This window comes from Amblyraja radiata, chromosome 21 (assembly GCF_010909765.2).
Source record: "Amblyraja radiata isolate CabotCenter1 chromosome 21, sAmbRad1.1.pri, whole genome shotgun sequence".
Lineage (NCBI taxonomy): Eukaryota > Metazoa > Chordata > Chondrichthyes > Rajiformes > Rajidae > Amblyraja > Amblyraja radiata.
Window position 1 is genome coordinate 16,034,729 of NC_045976.1, and position 18,076 is coordinate 16,052,804.

General features: G+C 42.0%; 1 protein-coding gene across 1 annotated transcript; it reads right to left on the minus strand.

The window, feature by feature from the left end:
- Positions 1-970: 970 nt before the first annotated feature.
- On the minus strand, positions 971-18,051 carry LOC116984976 (mucin-19-like). The gene is made up of 7 exons (XM_033039336.1): positions 17,902-18,051; positions 14,916-15,104; positions 12,052-12,297; positions 9,279-9,435; positions 6,313-6,438; positions 3,284-3,422; positions 971-1,037 (listed from the first exon to the last, which is right to left on the minus strand). Exons 1-7 carry the CDS (start codon positions 18,049-18,051, stop codon positions 971-973), a joined length of 1,074 nt encoding a protein of 357 aa, XP_032895227.1.
- Between the last annotated feature and the right edge of the window lie 25 nt (positions 18,052-18,076).

Sequence of the window (18,076 nt, forward strand, 5' to 3'; positions counted from 1 at the left end):
GAAGTTGTTATAGGGGATGTTGTCGTTGTTGATGCTGACAATGTCGTAGTTGGAGATGTCATTCGACTTGTCACAGTTGTATTTTCTAAAAAAAAGTAATTAAGTCAGCAGCAAATATTTTACTTTGTGCATCAAATATATTTAAGAAATGGTTATGAAATAGATATGTCACTCAAGAATATAAGTATATACTTTTAGATATTAACAGGAATATTTAAAGTTACCACACAATTAACATTACTGTCTCTTAACATATCCTGCTTCAAAATTAATGCCGAACCTATGGTAAAGTGAAACAGTTGCTGATCCAATCAAGAAGAAGACATTAAAAAAAGACTGTGGGTCAGGCAATATCTCTGGAGCACATTTGAAAGGTGACATGCAAGCTCCTCCTCTTGAAGAATAGAATGGAAGAATAGAGGAATAGTGGCATTGAATAGTGGAATAGGCTCAATGAGCTGTATGTTTAAGAAGGAACTGCAGATGTTGAAAATCGAAGGTAGACAAAAGTGCTGGAGAAACTCAGCGGGTGCAGCAGCATCTATGGAGTGAAGGAAACAGGCATCATTTCGGGCCGAAACCCTCCGAAGAAGGGTGTCAGCCTGAAACGTTGCCTATTTCCTTCGCTCCATAGATGCTGCTGCACCCGCTGAGTTCAATTAACTGAATGTCAACACCTAGTCTTATATTTCTGTTTCTGTGTTTCTAACACCATATTTCTCCGAAAGATTTTATAACTGTTTTATATCTGCTCACTTCTCTATATTTTAATCACAGAAAATTAAGTAAGATAGAGAGAATTTAGTGTTAATTCCCTGACACCAATAATTCTTTCTTAGCAATAAGAACAATTCTACATGACGGAGCTGATCTATAAAATGAGTTACCGCATGCTGCAAAAATTCTTATACCAACCGGTTGGGTGGTACTTCATCCTGAGTAGCTGTCAATTATTTGTTTCCATCATGGTTTATACAGTTAAGTTATTGAAAAAGAAAGTTTGCTCACCACATATGACTCTTCCATCAGTGCATTCACTGTAAAATATTAAATGGTTAGATTATTTATTCTTAGGGAATCAGTACAAAACATTCCCACATCCTCGACAGAGTCTCCATATCATTGACAGTTATCTTTACACAATATAGGTTGATATATTTGTTCAACAGCGAAGTGGAGAGGGGTTACAGTATATTACCAACCTTTCTTAACTCACTGGTGAGGAAAGCCAAGAATGTTGTACTCTTATCCAACTGGGTGTCAGGGGTTTTGGGGAGAAGGCAGGAAAATGAGCTTGAGAGGAAAAGATAGATCAGCTGTGATTGATTGTCAGAATAGATTTGATGGGCCGAGTGGCCTAATTCTGTTCCTTTCACTTATGAACCGTGTCCAGCAGTCATTTACATTTTCCTATCCAAAATAATCACTTTTCAGATGACAGTGAAACCATCCTTTAGAGAGTACATTTTTCCAACAAAAAGGATATGCATAATTTTAATGTATTCTCCACAATTATCAGTTGCATTGTGGACAATGCAAGGTGCAAAATATTTGAGGACACTCTTAACTTAATTTTGGCAATTGTGCGTGCACACGGACTGACGGGTGAGGGTGGTGAGAATATGATTGGATTTAAATATCTGAGTTCTATACAACCGACTGTCATTACTTTCACCAATCATAATTATGAAATATCTCAAAATATTCCCAAAAGGCCAAATTATTTCATTTTTAGCTATTTGGTTTACTTATTAAAAGGCACAATCAAACTACATTAAAAGGGTAAATCATGTTGAGCTCACATCTAATTGTTTAAGATGAAATTGACACTTCAATATCCCCTGAGGGGTATGGGTGCTGGGTGACGTTTCGGGTCTGAAGAAGGGTCTCAACCCAAAATGTCATCCATCCTTCCCTCCAGAGATGCTGCATGTCCCACTGAGTTACTCCAGCTTTTTGTGTTTAACTCAGACTAAGATCCTGGCATTGACCTTGCCTCTATTTAAGCAGCAATCTCATAACTTGCAACTTCAAAACATGAACAAACAGTAGAGTTTGCACCATAGAATGAATGTAGACATTGCATATAAGTTCATAAGTTGTAGGAACAAAATTAGGCCATTCAGCCCATCAAGTCTACTCTACCATTCAATCATGGCTGATATATCTTTCCCTCTCATCCCCATTCTTCTGCCTTCATCCCATAACTGTTGGCACCTGTACTAATCACGAATCTGTCAATCTCCACCTTAAAAATATCACTGTAATTATTATGATATGCACATTAATTTAACTAGCATGTTGGACATAGGTAACTCTTTTTTGTTTCTTTAATCTATAGAATTGTGAAACAATGTCCCAGCTAGTCTTCTCCAATATTCCTGTGAATAGTAGCATGACAACTGACAAAAAGTATGTATAGTTTCCTTTATATTTGGCAACAATTCTCATGTTCTTTGGAAAGTGAAGAAATACACATCAGTAAAAGAAGAATGTAAATAATGTATTTAACTAAAAGGGAATGATAAAGGTAGACTCAGATAAATACCAATGATGGATTTTCAAAATGACCCAATGAGGCAAGTATTGCTTCTTGTTTGTTAATGGAAGCAAGTCACTTTTAATTAATGAAGAATTTCCCAGGGAGGCCATGCCAGTGGCAGACGTTTTGACGGTTCATAGGCATATAGATTCATCAATTATAAATAGGTCCATATCAATTGAAAGAAAATCATAAACAAATCCCTCCAATCCACCACCTGTCAGTTCTTATGAAGCCCCAATTATTACAGGTCTTAAACCAAACTTTCCAAATTTCATTACGGGTCTGTAATTGAACTATAAGAGGAACAATGTGCAATCATGAAGTTGCTTCCAGTCATCTAAATAAATGCCAATTTACAGAAAAATATTTCTCAATTCTGAAATATATTTTGGGTTAAGTCTAACAATAAAAAGTCAATGTGCAGCTTTAATACTATGTTACATTGCTTGCTGCACAGAAGTGAGGTATTCAGGCATATTTTAGTGCCACAAGATCTTCTTTTCACTCTGTTGTCCTAATATAAACTAGTAACATGTCATCCCATTCTTTTCACCATCATGTTTTCATTTAGCAAATCCACCACGTGATAGCATGTTTCACATTCTATCCGTTCACTGGAATAAAATATTCCTTCATTTCTACTTTGGTACTATTTTACACATTTGATCCCTTGTTTGTGGGTTTCCCAACAAACATAAATAATTTAATTACAGATTAGAAACTGGTAAAGCACTTTACCAGTTTCCACAGTCAATTATGTTTTCATTTGCATGATATATTTGCCCATTGTAAAGGCAGGTGCACTGATGGAGACGGACACATTTCATGATATTTTCATCCAGATAAGGAGCCGTCTCTGGGCACTTTGGATAGCAGCCTAATCAATAGAAAAATGTAAAATTAGGATGAGGTATTAACATTTATTATCATATTATCAATATATTAGTTCATGGTTTCATCACATAATTTAGTGGCTGACACATCTTCAACATTCTGGTATTGGTTTATTACTGTCATGTGTACAGTGAAAAACATTGCTTAGCATTCAATCCACCGTTCTATACATAATTACAACAGGTGATGCAAATAGAGAGACACTAAACAGTGTTACTGCTACAGAGAAAACACAGGTAAAAGAATGCAAAGATTATTGCTTAAATGGGGAGAGAATCCAGAAATTGTAGGTGCAAATGGACTTGGGAGTGCTGGTGCAGGTTTTCCAAAAAGTTAATCTGCAAATCGAATCGGTAGTAAAGAAAGAAAACGCAATGCTGGCATTTATTTCGAGAAGGCTTGTATACAAAAAACAGAAATGTAATGCTGAGGCTCTATAAGGCGCTCGTCAGGCCTCATTTGGAATATTGTGAGCAATTTTGGGCACCATATCTGAGGAAGGTTGTGCTGGCTCTGGTGAGGGTCCAGAGCAGATTTACAAGAATGATCCCAGGAATGAGTAGGTTAACCTATGATGAGCGTTTGTCGGCACACTGGGCCTGTACTCGCTGGAGTTTAGAAGAATGAGGGGGGACCTCATTGAAACATACAGAATAGTGAAAGGCTTGGATAGAGTGGATGTGGAATTGAATTTTGAAATAATTTAATTGCCACACAACCAAGGTCGGTGGTATTTGGGTTGCCAGCAGCGGTACAATAATAAAGAACACAACCACAATAAAAATTTTACACATACATCCACCACAGCATTCATCACTGTGGTGGAAGGCACAGAGCTTGGCCAGTCCTCCTCCATTTTCCCCCGTGGTCGGGACCACAGCCGTTGCTGCGGGCGTCCAGATGGTAAGGGACAAAGTCAAAGTCAAGGTGAGTCCAGGATCGGCTCTTCCCAACCAGAGACCGCGGCTTCAGGCTGGTGTAGGCCGCAGGCCGGCGGTCAAAGTTTTAAAGTACCTGCCGTGCTGCAGCCGGAAGCACCGCAGTCTGCAGGGCCGGCAGTCGAAGCTCCCCTCCTGGGAGGATGTTTCCACTAGCAGGAGAGTTTATGGCTAGAGGTCATAGCCTCAGAATTAAAGGACCTTCTTGTAGGAAGGAGATGAGGAGGAATTTCTTTAGTGAAAGGGTGGTGATCTGTGGAACACTTTGTGAAGGCCAAGTCAGTGGATATATTTAAGGCAGAGATAGATAGATTCTTGATTAGAGCAGATTGCAGAGGTTATGGGGAGAAGGCAGGAGAATGGGGTTAGGAAAGAGAGAATGATCAGCCATGATTAAATAGTGGACTTGATGAGCCGAATAGCCTAATTCTGCTCTGATCACATATGATCTTATGACAACTGCAGATGCTGGTCAGTACACAAAAGAATGGATTAACTCAGCAAGTCAGGCAGCTTCACTGTGGAACGTGGATAGTTTGTATTATCACAAATTACTCTGTAATTACTCTGTAATTTGCTCTCTGGGTTATTTTGACATTATCACTCAAAACTACACATTTTACATTCAAGAAGGATAAAGGCAGAAGCCACTTGGGAAACACCACCACCAGCAGGTTTCCTCATAGTTGCACAACATCCTAATTTGTATTGCTAGTCACTTGATCTAAATCTTGGACGTTGTTATTTAACAGCACAGTTTGAGTATCTTCACCAGCAAGATTGTAGTGGTTCAAGCAGGCCGCTCAATTAAAATTAAATTACTTACACTTTATTCTTTTGTCCCACAGTGTTCTACCTAATTGAACTTTAAATGGCCGACCGGATATGCCAAGTTGACTGGATGGATGCTCAATGAGCAGATATTTCAGCTTAATAAATGGAGAATTTTGCAGAAGTTTGTGTCTTCAGGCTGGTGGCCGAAATATATCCAATGTCAGTGCCCAATTGTTCAAGAATTAGGGATTAGATGAGCAGATTCTTGGATTTCTTCGGACTTCTGAAATGTTAACAATAATTCTATCCCTATCTCTCTTGCATGAACTTTGTTTAAATAATCCAAACACGATTGAAGAACTACTGAGGGGAATTATTCACAGGTTATTACATTATATGGAAGTAGCTGCCATTAATTCAAAACAAGAACTATTCTTCAGAATATCTCTTCTAATGTTCAATAAACTGCTTCTGGAAAAAGAGGCTCCTGCCTCCCCTACACCATTCTGGTTTACATGTTGGTCTGTTTCCACATTAACGTAAATTTGCATTCAGGAAATTACAATTACCCAGTTTCACCAACATTTCCAGACAAGAATGAAATAACATAAATCATGAGCAAAAATCCATGAATTGTCTGACAATATACAAATGCACATAGATTGAAATCAATGTTGTTCTCCATGTCCTCTCCATGCTGATCGGAATGTGTGCCACTGCTTACCAAATATTGAACCTTGTTTCTTTGTTTGTGTAACTCAGCACTCAACTATTAGCAGTACAAAATGCACGGCACAGTGGTGCATAAGTAGAGATGCTGCCTTACATTGCCAGAGATCCAGGTTCGATCCTGGATATGGGTGCTGTCTCTACCGAGTTTGCTTGTTCTCCCTGTGACCACATGGGTTTTCTCCGTGTGCTCCAGTTTCCTCCCACGTTACAAAGACATGCAGGTTTGTGGGTTAATTTACTTCAGCAAGTTGTCTCTAGTTTATAGGATAGAACTAGTGCACCGGAGCTGAAGGGCCTGTTTCCACACTGTAACTCCAAACTAAACTAAACAAAAAATAGGACCTCACCACATTAAAATCAATATAAACATACATCATAAAAAATCCAACAGCATAACCACGTTATGGTAAAGCTGTGAAATAAACCCACCTTCAATAACTGCAGAGAGCTTTTTTTTAATTGTATGATCCGAACATGTTTTAGCTGTCAATGTTCCACATGGCTTGTAGTGCCAGCTACATTCATTGTCGTCATTATAATAGTCACAGTAAACAGCTGCAACATAAAATGAAAAGAGTTAGCATACTATTGTCAGTAAATGAGTCAACGCACAAATGATTAAAAAGAGTTGTTTCACATCATCATCCAAACCCGATTGAAGAACTACTGATGGGAATTATTCGCAGGTTATAACATTATATGGAAGTAGCTGCCATTAATGCAAAATACGAACCATTCCTCAGAATATCTCTTCGAATGTTTATTAAAAGCAGTAATCAGTTAGAAATTAAAAGGGCTAAGACATTTGAGTATGTTAATTGAAAAACAAACACAAAGTACTTGAGTAATTCCACAGGTCAGGCAGCATCTCTGGTGAACATGGATAGGTGATATTTCAGGTCAGGACCCTTCTTCAGTTAATTGGGCATACCACAAACCAGAAATCTTCAGCTTAAATTATTTCACACCATCGCGACAGAGATGAAGAAAGCTTCCAGACCAAACTTATTTTGTCATTTAAAAAAAAAGCATGATCATATTTGTCTGTCTAGCAATGTGGTATATTTGTACTCAAGAGAGTTAGCTCTCACAACACTAATTCTGGGTAGACACAAAATGCTGAAGTAACTCAACGGGACAGGCAGCATCTCTGGAGAGAAGGAATGGGTGATGTTTCAGGTCGAGACCCTACTTCTTCCCCATTATGTGGCCAGCACCCCCAGCAGTCTTAGGGAGCGAGTATTTTTAAGTGTAACACCAAGTCCTTCGATCTATTCAGACCAGAAACCACAGGATTACAGTATATCAAAGAACATGGTGGAGTGCTGAAGAGGCAGATAAAAACGTGTGTGTGTGTGTGTATACATGCAAGGGACTAGTAATCAGATAGTACTGGGTAGTTTGGTAAGACAGGGACACCAGTTGTGAAAGGTGGTTACTGACTGGTCGGATTGCCAGAGGGGAGTCTATAGACACGTTTGGGAGCTTGTCCACTGGTTGTTAGAGCATGCTTATGGTTGTGAAGAATATCTTTGAAATAAGCCCTAAGAGAAAGAGTAAGAATGGTTCACATGTCATATGAAAGGGAATACTGCTGACATTATGAGGCCAGTGACCCAGAAGGGGGAGATTGCAGAGAACATACTCTCTGATTTTACAGATCTGTTCTACTTTTGTGCTTCATTTGTCTTTTATGTAAGGAATGTAAGGAACAGTTGAGAGAGAGGGAGATGGAGAGTGAGAGGGAGAGGGGGGAGGGAGAGAGGGAGAAGGAGAAGGAGAGGGAGAGGGAGAGGGTGAAGGAGAGGCTAATACAGGAAGTAGAGCTAATAGAGAGAGGAGAAGCTAATAGAGGAATTAGAACAATATAGGGAACAATTAGTTAATGACGGATATTCTGAGAGATGAATGGAGAAGGGTACAACAGGTGGGCGTCTACTGGGTAGCAGTCATGGTAATTGCGAATGAGGAAGGTGACAAGGTTGTCTGTGATGTGCTGACCTGGGAAGTTGATGTGGGAATATGCCAGTAAACAGAGGAAGTTATGCGCAGCCATGACTGTTAAGATGACACCTATTGAGGTCATACAATAGCAGGCCCATAATCCTGATGGCCCTAGCCAACCCATGACACTGATTACCGCCATTCATTTATACTTCAGCCCAGAGAGGTGCAGAGCATTCTATCTGAACTGCCCTCACTTGGAGTTGTGTAGGAAGGACCTGCAGATGCTGATCTGAAGAAGGGTCTCGACCCAAAAGTTACCAATTCCTTCTCTCCAGAGATGCTGCCTGCCCCGCTGAGTTACTCCAGAATTTTGTATCTACTGTATCTCATTTAGAGTTGCATGTGGGAATGCAGAATTTCAGCACAAGTTAGAATAAATTATTGAGATTCGTCAGGCACACCCCAAAGACATACATGTATGCCCAGGAGATATGTAGGCCAATATGGTTCAGGGGGTATAAGATGATACACGGGCCAGTGGGAGTGCCAGTGATGAGGAGAGGTTTTGTACCTTTTAGGGGGAAGTGAGGCAGCGACTGGGTGGGGTGAGAGCAATTGGGGAATGATTACGTAAGTGGTTTAGAGAGCTGATGAGCCTGCTACGGATTATGCAGAACATAAATATCAGGCATATGAATCCTGGTTAGGATGATCCCGTCTTCTGAAATTGCTGAAGGAAAGGCCAAGCTCAGGCCACTAGGAGGTTTTAGTCTTTGGAATAACTATGGGATGTACCTATTCCATAATAGTTTCATGGGGGGGGGGGGGGTTAGTAGATGAGTGGAGAGGTCACACGCTGGCTGTAGTGAATGGAGCTGCTGGGGGGACAGAAGGACTTGCTTTGTGTGCCAGCGACCGGGACACTTCACAAGGGACTGCTGCACGCGACAGAGATGGGTGAAGGAGATGAGATGTTACAGCTGGGGCCTCCGGGACCATGATTGGAGGTGGTGTCCGAACAAGGGAGGAAGGCGTGAGAATGGCCTGAGAGAACAGGCAAACAAAACAGCAGTCCCTCTCTGTCCACTCTAACTGATGGCCAGATTATAAAACTGTTAAGAACAGCATCCAGGTCAGACAAACAGTAGGCAGTGGAATATGGGCTGGACAGAAACAAGACTGTGGGCAGGGACAGATAGAACCAGTTAAAATGAAATGGGAAAGTAAGCAGCAGATAGCTAATGAGTGGGGGGACCTCAGAACAAATAGAGCAGCAGAGGAACAAGTGATGACAGAAATTGCTAGTGAGGAGAAAGCAACTATCAAAGCCTGTCTAGTAAAATTGTGTACAAATATGGAGGTGGAAAAGATGAAGTGCGGAAAACAGGGAGTAAGGGAGGAGACAGGTGGTACCTGGACATGGGGAGGTCGGATTAATTTAGACTTACGACATCGTTCAGGAGTTCTCCAGCGAATACAAACACCAGCTTTATTACAAGCCTCTGCATATACTGCTACAGCAGTACAGAAACCCAGGTACTTCCCCTCTTTATCGCAAGCACAAGCTTCTTGGAGACAAGCTTCATAGTATGGGTTAGGGTCAACCTGTTAAAATGCCAGGGAGTCAGAAATCAAATCAACAGAAAAAATATACATTATTCTTCATTTAAACAAGCAGAATGTCTATTTTAAATTTCAACAACAGCATGAAAACAATCCATGATCAAAAGGAGATGATTTGGGGTGAATATGGTCCAAAGGAATTGTTACAAAGAACTCCAGGGATGACATGGTAAACGTTAACACCTAACTTTACACCCGGCAGTTTCACATCTTTGAAGTTTTGCCACCACCATTTCAAGATATCAACCATTTTCTGCATAACGAATGTTTCCCTCAGACCACATTTCAAACAACCTCCTCCCGCTTTAAACCTATGCCCACTTGGTTTTGATATCCCTACCAAGCTAAAATGATTCTGACTGTCTACCCAATCTATGAACGCCTATGTTTTTATACACCTCCATCAGGTAACTTCTCAACCTTTTTTGCTCCAGGAAAGACACATCCATCCCATCCAATCAGTCCACATAATTAAAGTCCTCCAATCCAGGTAACATCCTGGTTCATTATCTCTGCACTCGCTCCAGTCATATTCTTTCAAAAATGTGGGGATCTGAAATGCACTAAGTTTCAATCACTAAGTTTAGTATTAATATGGCTTTAATTGGCTGAATTATATTTCATCTGTAGCATATGATAGGACAGGTAATTTTTCCACTAGATGTCGTTCAGTCAGATTCAGATAAGACAAGAATGTACAACGGAAACACAACAGGATTTGGAACAGACATGCGCAGCACAAAATCCTGTCAATTATTAGGACCTTACACCATCTTGTGCTCAGATGACCAAACTACTTCCAGTGAAACCAACTGCAGGATAGATAATGATGCCTATGGTGGTGGCCATCTCAGATACAGAGATTATCTACTTGTCAGCTTTTGCTGAAGATGCTCGATTAAAAAGACTCCTTTTGTGCTGCCTCCTGAGGCATTTTTCTCTGACACCACAAAAGTGTTAAAACACGTGTCCCTTCACTTCCTCTCACTTCCATCCAAGGGAGGCAGTGGTTCACAGCATTTCTTTCAACCTCGTCTATTGCATTTGGCGCTCCAGATATGGTCTTCGCTATTTCGATGAGACAACAATAGCATAGATTCATCGAGTACTAGCTAACTGACCATCAAGGCCAGGTGGAGATCCCGGTTGCTAACCATTTTAACTCTCCTTCCCATACTGATCATTCTGCCTTGGCATCCCATTTTGAGAACATCACTTCATATGCCATTTCAATACCCTACAACCTAATGGTATGAAGACTGATTTCTCCAATTTCTAGTTATATCCTCCTACCTACTCCTTCACTTCCTTCCCATCACCCTGGTGCCCACACATTTCTTCCGCCACTCTAAGCACCCTGTTCTGTTTTCCTCTTTGGACACTCATTTCCCACCACTCTCATCTCTGTGTCCACCATTCCCATTTTAACCTCCCTCTTTTCCTTCTCCACTGTCCAATCATATCCCTTCTCTAATGTTGAGGCTCTAAAAGGCTCTGGTAAGGCCGCATTTGGAATAGTGTGAGCAATTTTGGGCACCATATCTGAGGAAGGATGTGCTGGCTCTGGAGAGGGTCTGTAGGAGGTTTACAAGAATGATCCAAGGAATTAGTAGGTTGACCTATGATGAGCGTTTGTCAGCACTGGGCCTGTATTCACTGGAGTTTAGAAGAATGAGGTCATAGCCTCAGAATTAAAGAACATTCTTTTAGGAAGGAGATGAGGAGAAATGTCTTTAGCTGGAGGGTGATGAATCTTTGGAATTCATTGCCACAGAAGGCTCTGGAGGCCAAGTCAATTGATATTTTTAAGGCAGAGATAGATAGATTCTTGATTAGTACAAGTGTCAGAAGTTATGGGGAGAAGTCAGGAGAATGGGGTTAGGAAGGAGAGATAGGTCAGCCATGATTGAATGGCGGAGTAGGCTTGATGGGAAAAATGGCCTAATTCTACTCCCATTCCTTCTGACCATCCTCTGGCTTTACACTTGTCACTCTTATTTATTTATCTTACACCCTTCTGTCTGCTTTTCACTTCTTGTCTGTCACTTTCTCCACCTATCTGCCAATCACCCTTCACCCAACTCATCTCCCCCCACCCTATATCCACCAATCAGTTGTCAGACTTTCCCCACCCCTCTTTTTTCTAGTTTTCTCCAGTCTCCTCCAACAGTTTATGAACGTCATCTGTCCATCCCCTCCAAAGATACTGCTTCACCCACTGAATTCATCCAGAGCTTTGTATTTTTGCTCTACATTGCAGAATCTGCAGTCTCTTATGTCTTCCTTGGTACTCATATGTTTTGCTCCACCAGACATGAGAATGAGAACATACTCAGTAAGGAACATGAGATTGCAGGGAATAGAGGAATACGAATCATGTACAGACAGATGAGATCAGTTAATTAGGCATCATGTTGGGCATAAACATTGTGGGTCAAGGGGCCCATTCCTGTGCTATACTGTTCTATGTTCTATGCAGAATTACACTTTTGCAGAAGCTAAGCAACCTTACCTTACCATATGCAAATAGAATTATTCCTACAAGCATATCATTACAATTGTGGAAATTTGAAGAGTAGATTTATAATAGTGTCTTACCTTACTGTGACATTGTTGAAACTCTCCATTTGGATTATTAATTATGGAACATTTCTTTGTTGCCCAGGGTGAACAGAATGGATTTTCCTCACAGGGGAATGATTGAGTTACTGAACTTGGGCAGGAATCTGTAGACTTCCAACTGTTTCCATACTCAATTGAATTGCTTGCCAGAGAGTTAAATCTTGTTTTAAGATCATCTTCAGTGTTATCATTGAAGTTTCCACAGAGACCACACACTTTATCCTATTGTACCAGTTACAAAATAATCAAAAATGTTGTTGAAGATGTTAATCAGGCATTCCATAGTCAATGTTCAAGTAGACTAACAAATAAAATGACATAATCCACCATTCAGAAATATATGCTTTCAGCCTGCAAATATCACCATTTTTCTGTTACCACATTTGATCATGTTATTTTTACACCTACATTGGTTCATGCTAAATATGTCAGTTCACCTCGGCTGACATGTCATGACTTGACCACAGCATTATTGGTTTAGGGAAAAAGGATACAGGAGAAGATCAGTTGAGTATAATAGTTGAGAGCATTGTGAATAATAGTCGGGGTGTCATATTAAAGTTGTACAAAACATTTGTTAGATCAGACAGTTTTGGTCTCCACACTCCAGGAAGGATATGATAATGTAGAGAGTGCAGATTTTGACCAGGATATTGCTTGGAATGGAATACTGCAGTTATAAAGAACTATTGGGTGAGCTGGGTTTATTATTACTGGAACATCGGAGGTTCAGGGGTGAACTTGTGGAGGATTATAAAATTGAGGAACATAGATCAGGTAGATAGAATTGTATTATCTGATTCTAGGGACGTCTATAACGATCTGTGGAGTACGTTTTTGACACAAAGACTGGTGAATATCTGGAATGAGCTGCCAATACAGGGAGTGGAAGCATATACAATTACAATGTTTAAAAGGAAATTCGACTGGTACTTGGTCAGGAAAATCACAGAGAGATACGAACAAATGTGATCAGCATAAATGAGCATAATGGCGAGAATAGATAGAATGAGCCAAATAGACACGTTTTTGTGCTGTACATTTCTGCAGTTCTAAATTCTCATTAAAAACAACATGCAGCACAGAAGTGGACTGGAATGCAAATCTGCTGGCCTCGTTGTTTGGTATCATGTTGGTCTTTGATGGTCTTTTGGCCTACGGTGTGGACAGTCACAAATGCACAGCAATTCCACTCCAGCATCTTTTTGTGTTGGGATGTGGGTGGAAACTAGAGCACCCAGAGGAAATCCATGTGGTCACAGGGAATCCAAGTGTACACATTCTGCACAGACTGCACCCATAGTCAGGATTGAACCTGGGTCTCTGGTGCTGTGTCACTGGCAAGATCTTTGGGTAAGTAAACTTGAAACTGAGGATAAAGCAGAATGCTTTGATCTTGTTTTTGTAGGATTATACCAGATGGTATCATTAGTAATACACCATCTGATTCATTAAAATCCTGCAATTTTTTTTTCTCCCACCCGCAAGAATCTGAAAACAGGCGAGGGGGTTAAAAGAATTTTGACCATTGCATGCCATTTATCAATGCTTTCACTGTCAATTCAGCTCTCTTGTTAAATTTCATTTCACGGTTATGTTTCCCTCATCAATGTCTCCAAAGACGTACGTCTCCAAAGACACAGGTTTGAAGGTTAATTAGATTGGTAAATGTAAAAATTGTCCCTAGTGGATGTAGGAAAGTGTTAATGTGCGGGGATCATTGGTCGGCCAAAAGGGCCTGTTTCCGCGCTGTATCTCTAAACTAAACTAAACATGCGGGAGCACAAAGATGCCTTGCTGTAATGCGGAACTTTAATGAAAGCACATAAGGAGCAGTGAACAGCTACCCTAAGAAAAGAAATCCATGTCATATAGGAAGGAGACTGAGCGTTCTCTAGTCTTATTCCTGGAAACGCAGAGTGGATAAAATATGATCATATTCTCTGAAGTTTAGAAGAATGAGAGACAATATCAGTGAACATTGGTGGGGAGCTTGACAGACCATATGTTGTGGTTTGAATGTTGGGCTTATGGACCACTGTCATAGGAAAAGGTCCAGCCACAGTATGATTGAGTTGAGTAGAAATTTCTGCACACAGAGAGGAGCAAGTGTATTGATTTATCCAACCCTTGAGGCTATGTATCCTTAAACATGCTCAACTCTGTGTCCTTTCCAAGTGTTCAACTGTTCTGAACAGTGGCTACAAAACAGGTGAAGTACATAACAAAAAAATTCACACACCATTACAGAGCTGGTTAGGGTCAAGATATAGTTGTAGGCCATCTCCCTGAACTCTTTGCAAATGGCTCAACCTTTATGTGAGGAGTTGTGGGAATTTACCACTCATAAACATTCATCCATGGCAAACCCATCTGAAATTTCTCCAGTTGTATTATTTTTCTATTTGATGCCCTGGAAATTTAAAAGATCTGAGGGAAATTCACAGTGCATTGAGGAATGATGAGGAAAATTAACATTTTATTTTTCTCGTTGGATTAGACCCCTGAGGTTACATTACTCGATTGGTCTTTTTTTTTCCTTTCCCATATCCAATTTGATCCATTATTGATGCATTTATGCTGATATTCCATCAATATGAAAGCTTTCTTCTCTGCCAATATCAATACGATGTGCTTTAGTTCAGAAAAGAATGCTTTTATTTTGGTCATAAATAGCCACATCTAATCAAGCATTTTTCTCCTGAGCATCACATTGCTGATAACTTGTCTGATAGATCTCCATATTCTACTGTTCAGTGACATCTCAGCTTCCATTTGTCTGGATTGAGGAAAAAGATTCACAACCAAAAGAAAATGCTTAAAGTCAAAATGTCACCCACCTTCCAGTGTTTATCAAGTGTGACTGAGAACCTTGTGTGCTTGTCCCAAATCACAGTGATTCCATTGGTGAATGTCAGGCTTAAATAAAGCCCAACAGTGTGAAGTGAATAAGAATCAACTGTGCAACTTGAATTTGTATTTCCACCAAACACTTTTACTTTCCCATCTTCCAAATGTATTTCTTCTCCCTAAAGGCAAATAAACTCTTGCAAATTAATGCTTAATAATCAAATTGATCTTCAATATTCAGAACCAAAATTTTGCATTTTGACAACATTTTTGTCATGTTTGCCTTAATAGATCACAGAATGGAATATAAGAGTCATGTTGCGGTTCTATAGGACGTTGGAGTATTGTGTGTGGTTCTGCTCAAAGATCCTATAGCGGAGCAAGATGGGCTACTCCTGCGAAATGCAATGGGCTGACGTGTAGTACGCTATGGAGGAGATCCTGGGCATTTCACCCCGCCCATTTTAGTAACCTATAGCAGAGCTATAGGATCTTTGGTGTAATTCTGTTATTTCACACTTCTGTTAATTCTTGTCAAGAATAAAATTTGACTCTGGTAATCGTCTTTTTTAATGTTTTTTAAATCATTTCTTTTTAAATGGTTCATATGCTGTATTTGAGTTGATTTTGTATTACACTTGCACTCTGTAATTCATTCATCTAATCACATTAATGTAATCACACTGTTCACATCTGCAGTATTTGGGAAAATAATAGCAATATGAAGATAGTGGAATGAGATCTGCCTGTGGGGTTATCTAATTGAAGAATTTCACAAAATTAACTTTGTTTTGTGCAAGATTTACAAAAGATGTATAACTTAAGGATGGTTTTATTCCATGAGCATACAACTGACTAGATTGTGCTGGAAAGAACACACATACATGAATGTGATATAGATGTATATAATCATATAACACACACAATTATATTTCTTCTGATTTTTATATCCAATGATGAACTTTATTTCAGACTAGACAAGGGACATTAAATAATAAACATTGTAAACCTCCCCGCAACTTCACACACACTAGGCCCTATCCCACCCGTCAACTCTCCCCCCCCCCCCCCCCCCCGCCGGCACTCCCTCGCCTCCCCCCACACCACAATGTCTCCCCCCCTCCTATGCCCCTCTCCCCGCTGCCCCGGGCCGCGCACCTCCCTCTCCCCGCTGCCCCGGGCCGCACACCCCCTCTCCCCGAGCCGCACACCTCCCTTCCCCACTGCCCCGGGCCGCGCACCCCCCTCACCCCGGGCCGCGCACCTCTTCTCCCCGCTGCCCGGACCCCTTCTCCCCGCTGCCCCGGACCCCTTCTCCCCGCTGCCCTGGGCCACGCACCCCCCTCACCCCGCCAAGGCCTCAGGCCTCCCCGCTGCCCCGGGCCGCGCACCCCTGTCCCCGCCCAAGTCAAAGACCAAAGCGAAGATACGGGAGCGGTGGCGGAAGCAAAGATCGGATCTTTGGCCGGAAGCAAGATGGCGGAACAAGATGGCGGAGCAAGATGGCAGAACAAGATGGCGGAGGCTGGTTGCTAAAATGGGTCCTATAATCACCCATGAATCTGCCCATGACCGTACTACGCGTTTGCTTGAGAGTAGGCCATCTTGCTCTGCTATAGTACCTTTGCTTTGGAGAGGGTGTGGAGAAGGTTTACCAGAATGCTGTGGGGATTAGAGAGTATTAGAGGTTGGACAAACCTGATTTTTTTCTCTGAACATTGGAAGTCGAGGAAACAACCTGATAGAAGTATATAAAATAATTATAGAGAGGCTTATGTAGGGTAATCTGCCGGAAAGCTTTTTTACAGAATGGAAATGTCAAGGATTAGAGGTCATGGCTTTAAGTTGAGGGAACAAAGTTTAAAGGAGATGTGCGAGGCATGTTTTTTTGACACTGAGTGTGGTGGGTGCCTTGAACACGTTTGCCAAGAGTGATGGAAAGGCACATATACTAGTGGCATTTAGGAGGTTTTTAGATAATTATATGGAAATGCAAGAATGGATGGGTATGAATCGCAGAGCAGAGCAGAGCAGAGGAGATTAGTTTTGCTTGGGATCATGTTTTCAGGCACGGAACTCGCTATCAAAACATGGAGGGAACCGGGGGACAGGGGGGACACAATTTTTTGGCGGCCAAGCGTGCATGTGCACACTCACACACACGCGTGAGGCTTCGGAGGCTCAATCCAGCGCTAAATGCAGCTCAACTCTGCCTGTCTCGCCGGGTTAACCTACAAGCCCTGATTGGACTGACGGAACACCAGGCTGCTTCTCCGCGCTGGCCATATTTCCCGCAAGCACAGGCAGATTAATCTGGCGGGACAGGCAGAGTTGAGCTGGGTTTAGCGCTGCTTCTCTGCGCTGGCTGTGGGCCTGGGGGTACAGCTCGCGTCTGACTCCCGACCTCTCTGGCCACCCGTGGGGGGGGGGGGTGAGGGCACTTGGGTGGGGACGGGACAGGGCCGGAGAGGCGGCCGGGATCGATCCTGGTTGCGGATGAGGCGCAGGTCTGTGCCACGTCTCCCTCCTCCAATCACCGCGCTCTATCCTCAGTACCACACCCCCCCCCACTCCTCCCTCCTCCAATCATCACGCCGAATCATCTTGTCCCGCACCCATTGCCTGTTGACCAACATCTCTCTCGTCCAATCGGTGCCCTCGATCAGCAGTCCCACCTCCACTGTCTCGCGGAAAGCGGAGATTTTAAAATCCGGATGACAAAAACTTGGGGGGGCTGTCCCCCACCTCTCAAAACTTGGGGGGACGTGTCCCCTCTGGCCCCCCCCCCCCCGGGTTTTCCGCCCCTGCATGTTTTGCACAGACAATGTGGGCCAAAAGGCCTGTTCTTGTGTGTACTGATTGATGTTTGTTGTTTAATGAAAGTAGCAACAGAAACAGATGGAGTTAGCGACGATGGACGCGACGGGCGAGGAGCTAGGCTGATAGGAGGGGAGAGGGAACCGGTGTCTGGCCTACCACACCTTTGTGATTGGCTGTGGGAGGTACCCCCGGGGAGCAAAGGTGGACGGGCGAGGTGAGGGACATGGCATCCAAGGAAGGAGATGGCAGGAGGCCCACAACAGCTTGGGACTTGCCTGGTATAGGCACCGCTGATAAGAACCGCATGGTGCCTCCTGCATGCGGGTTCACG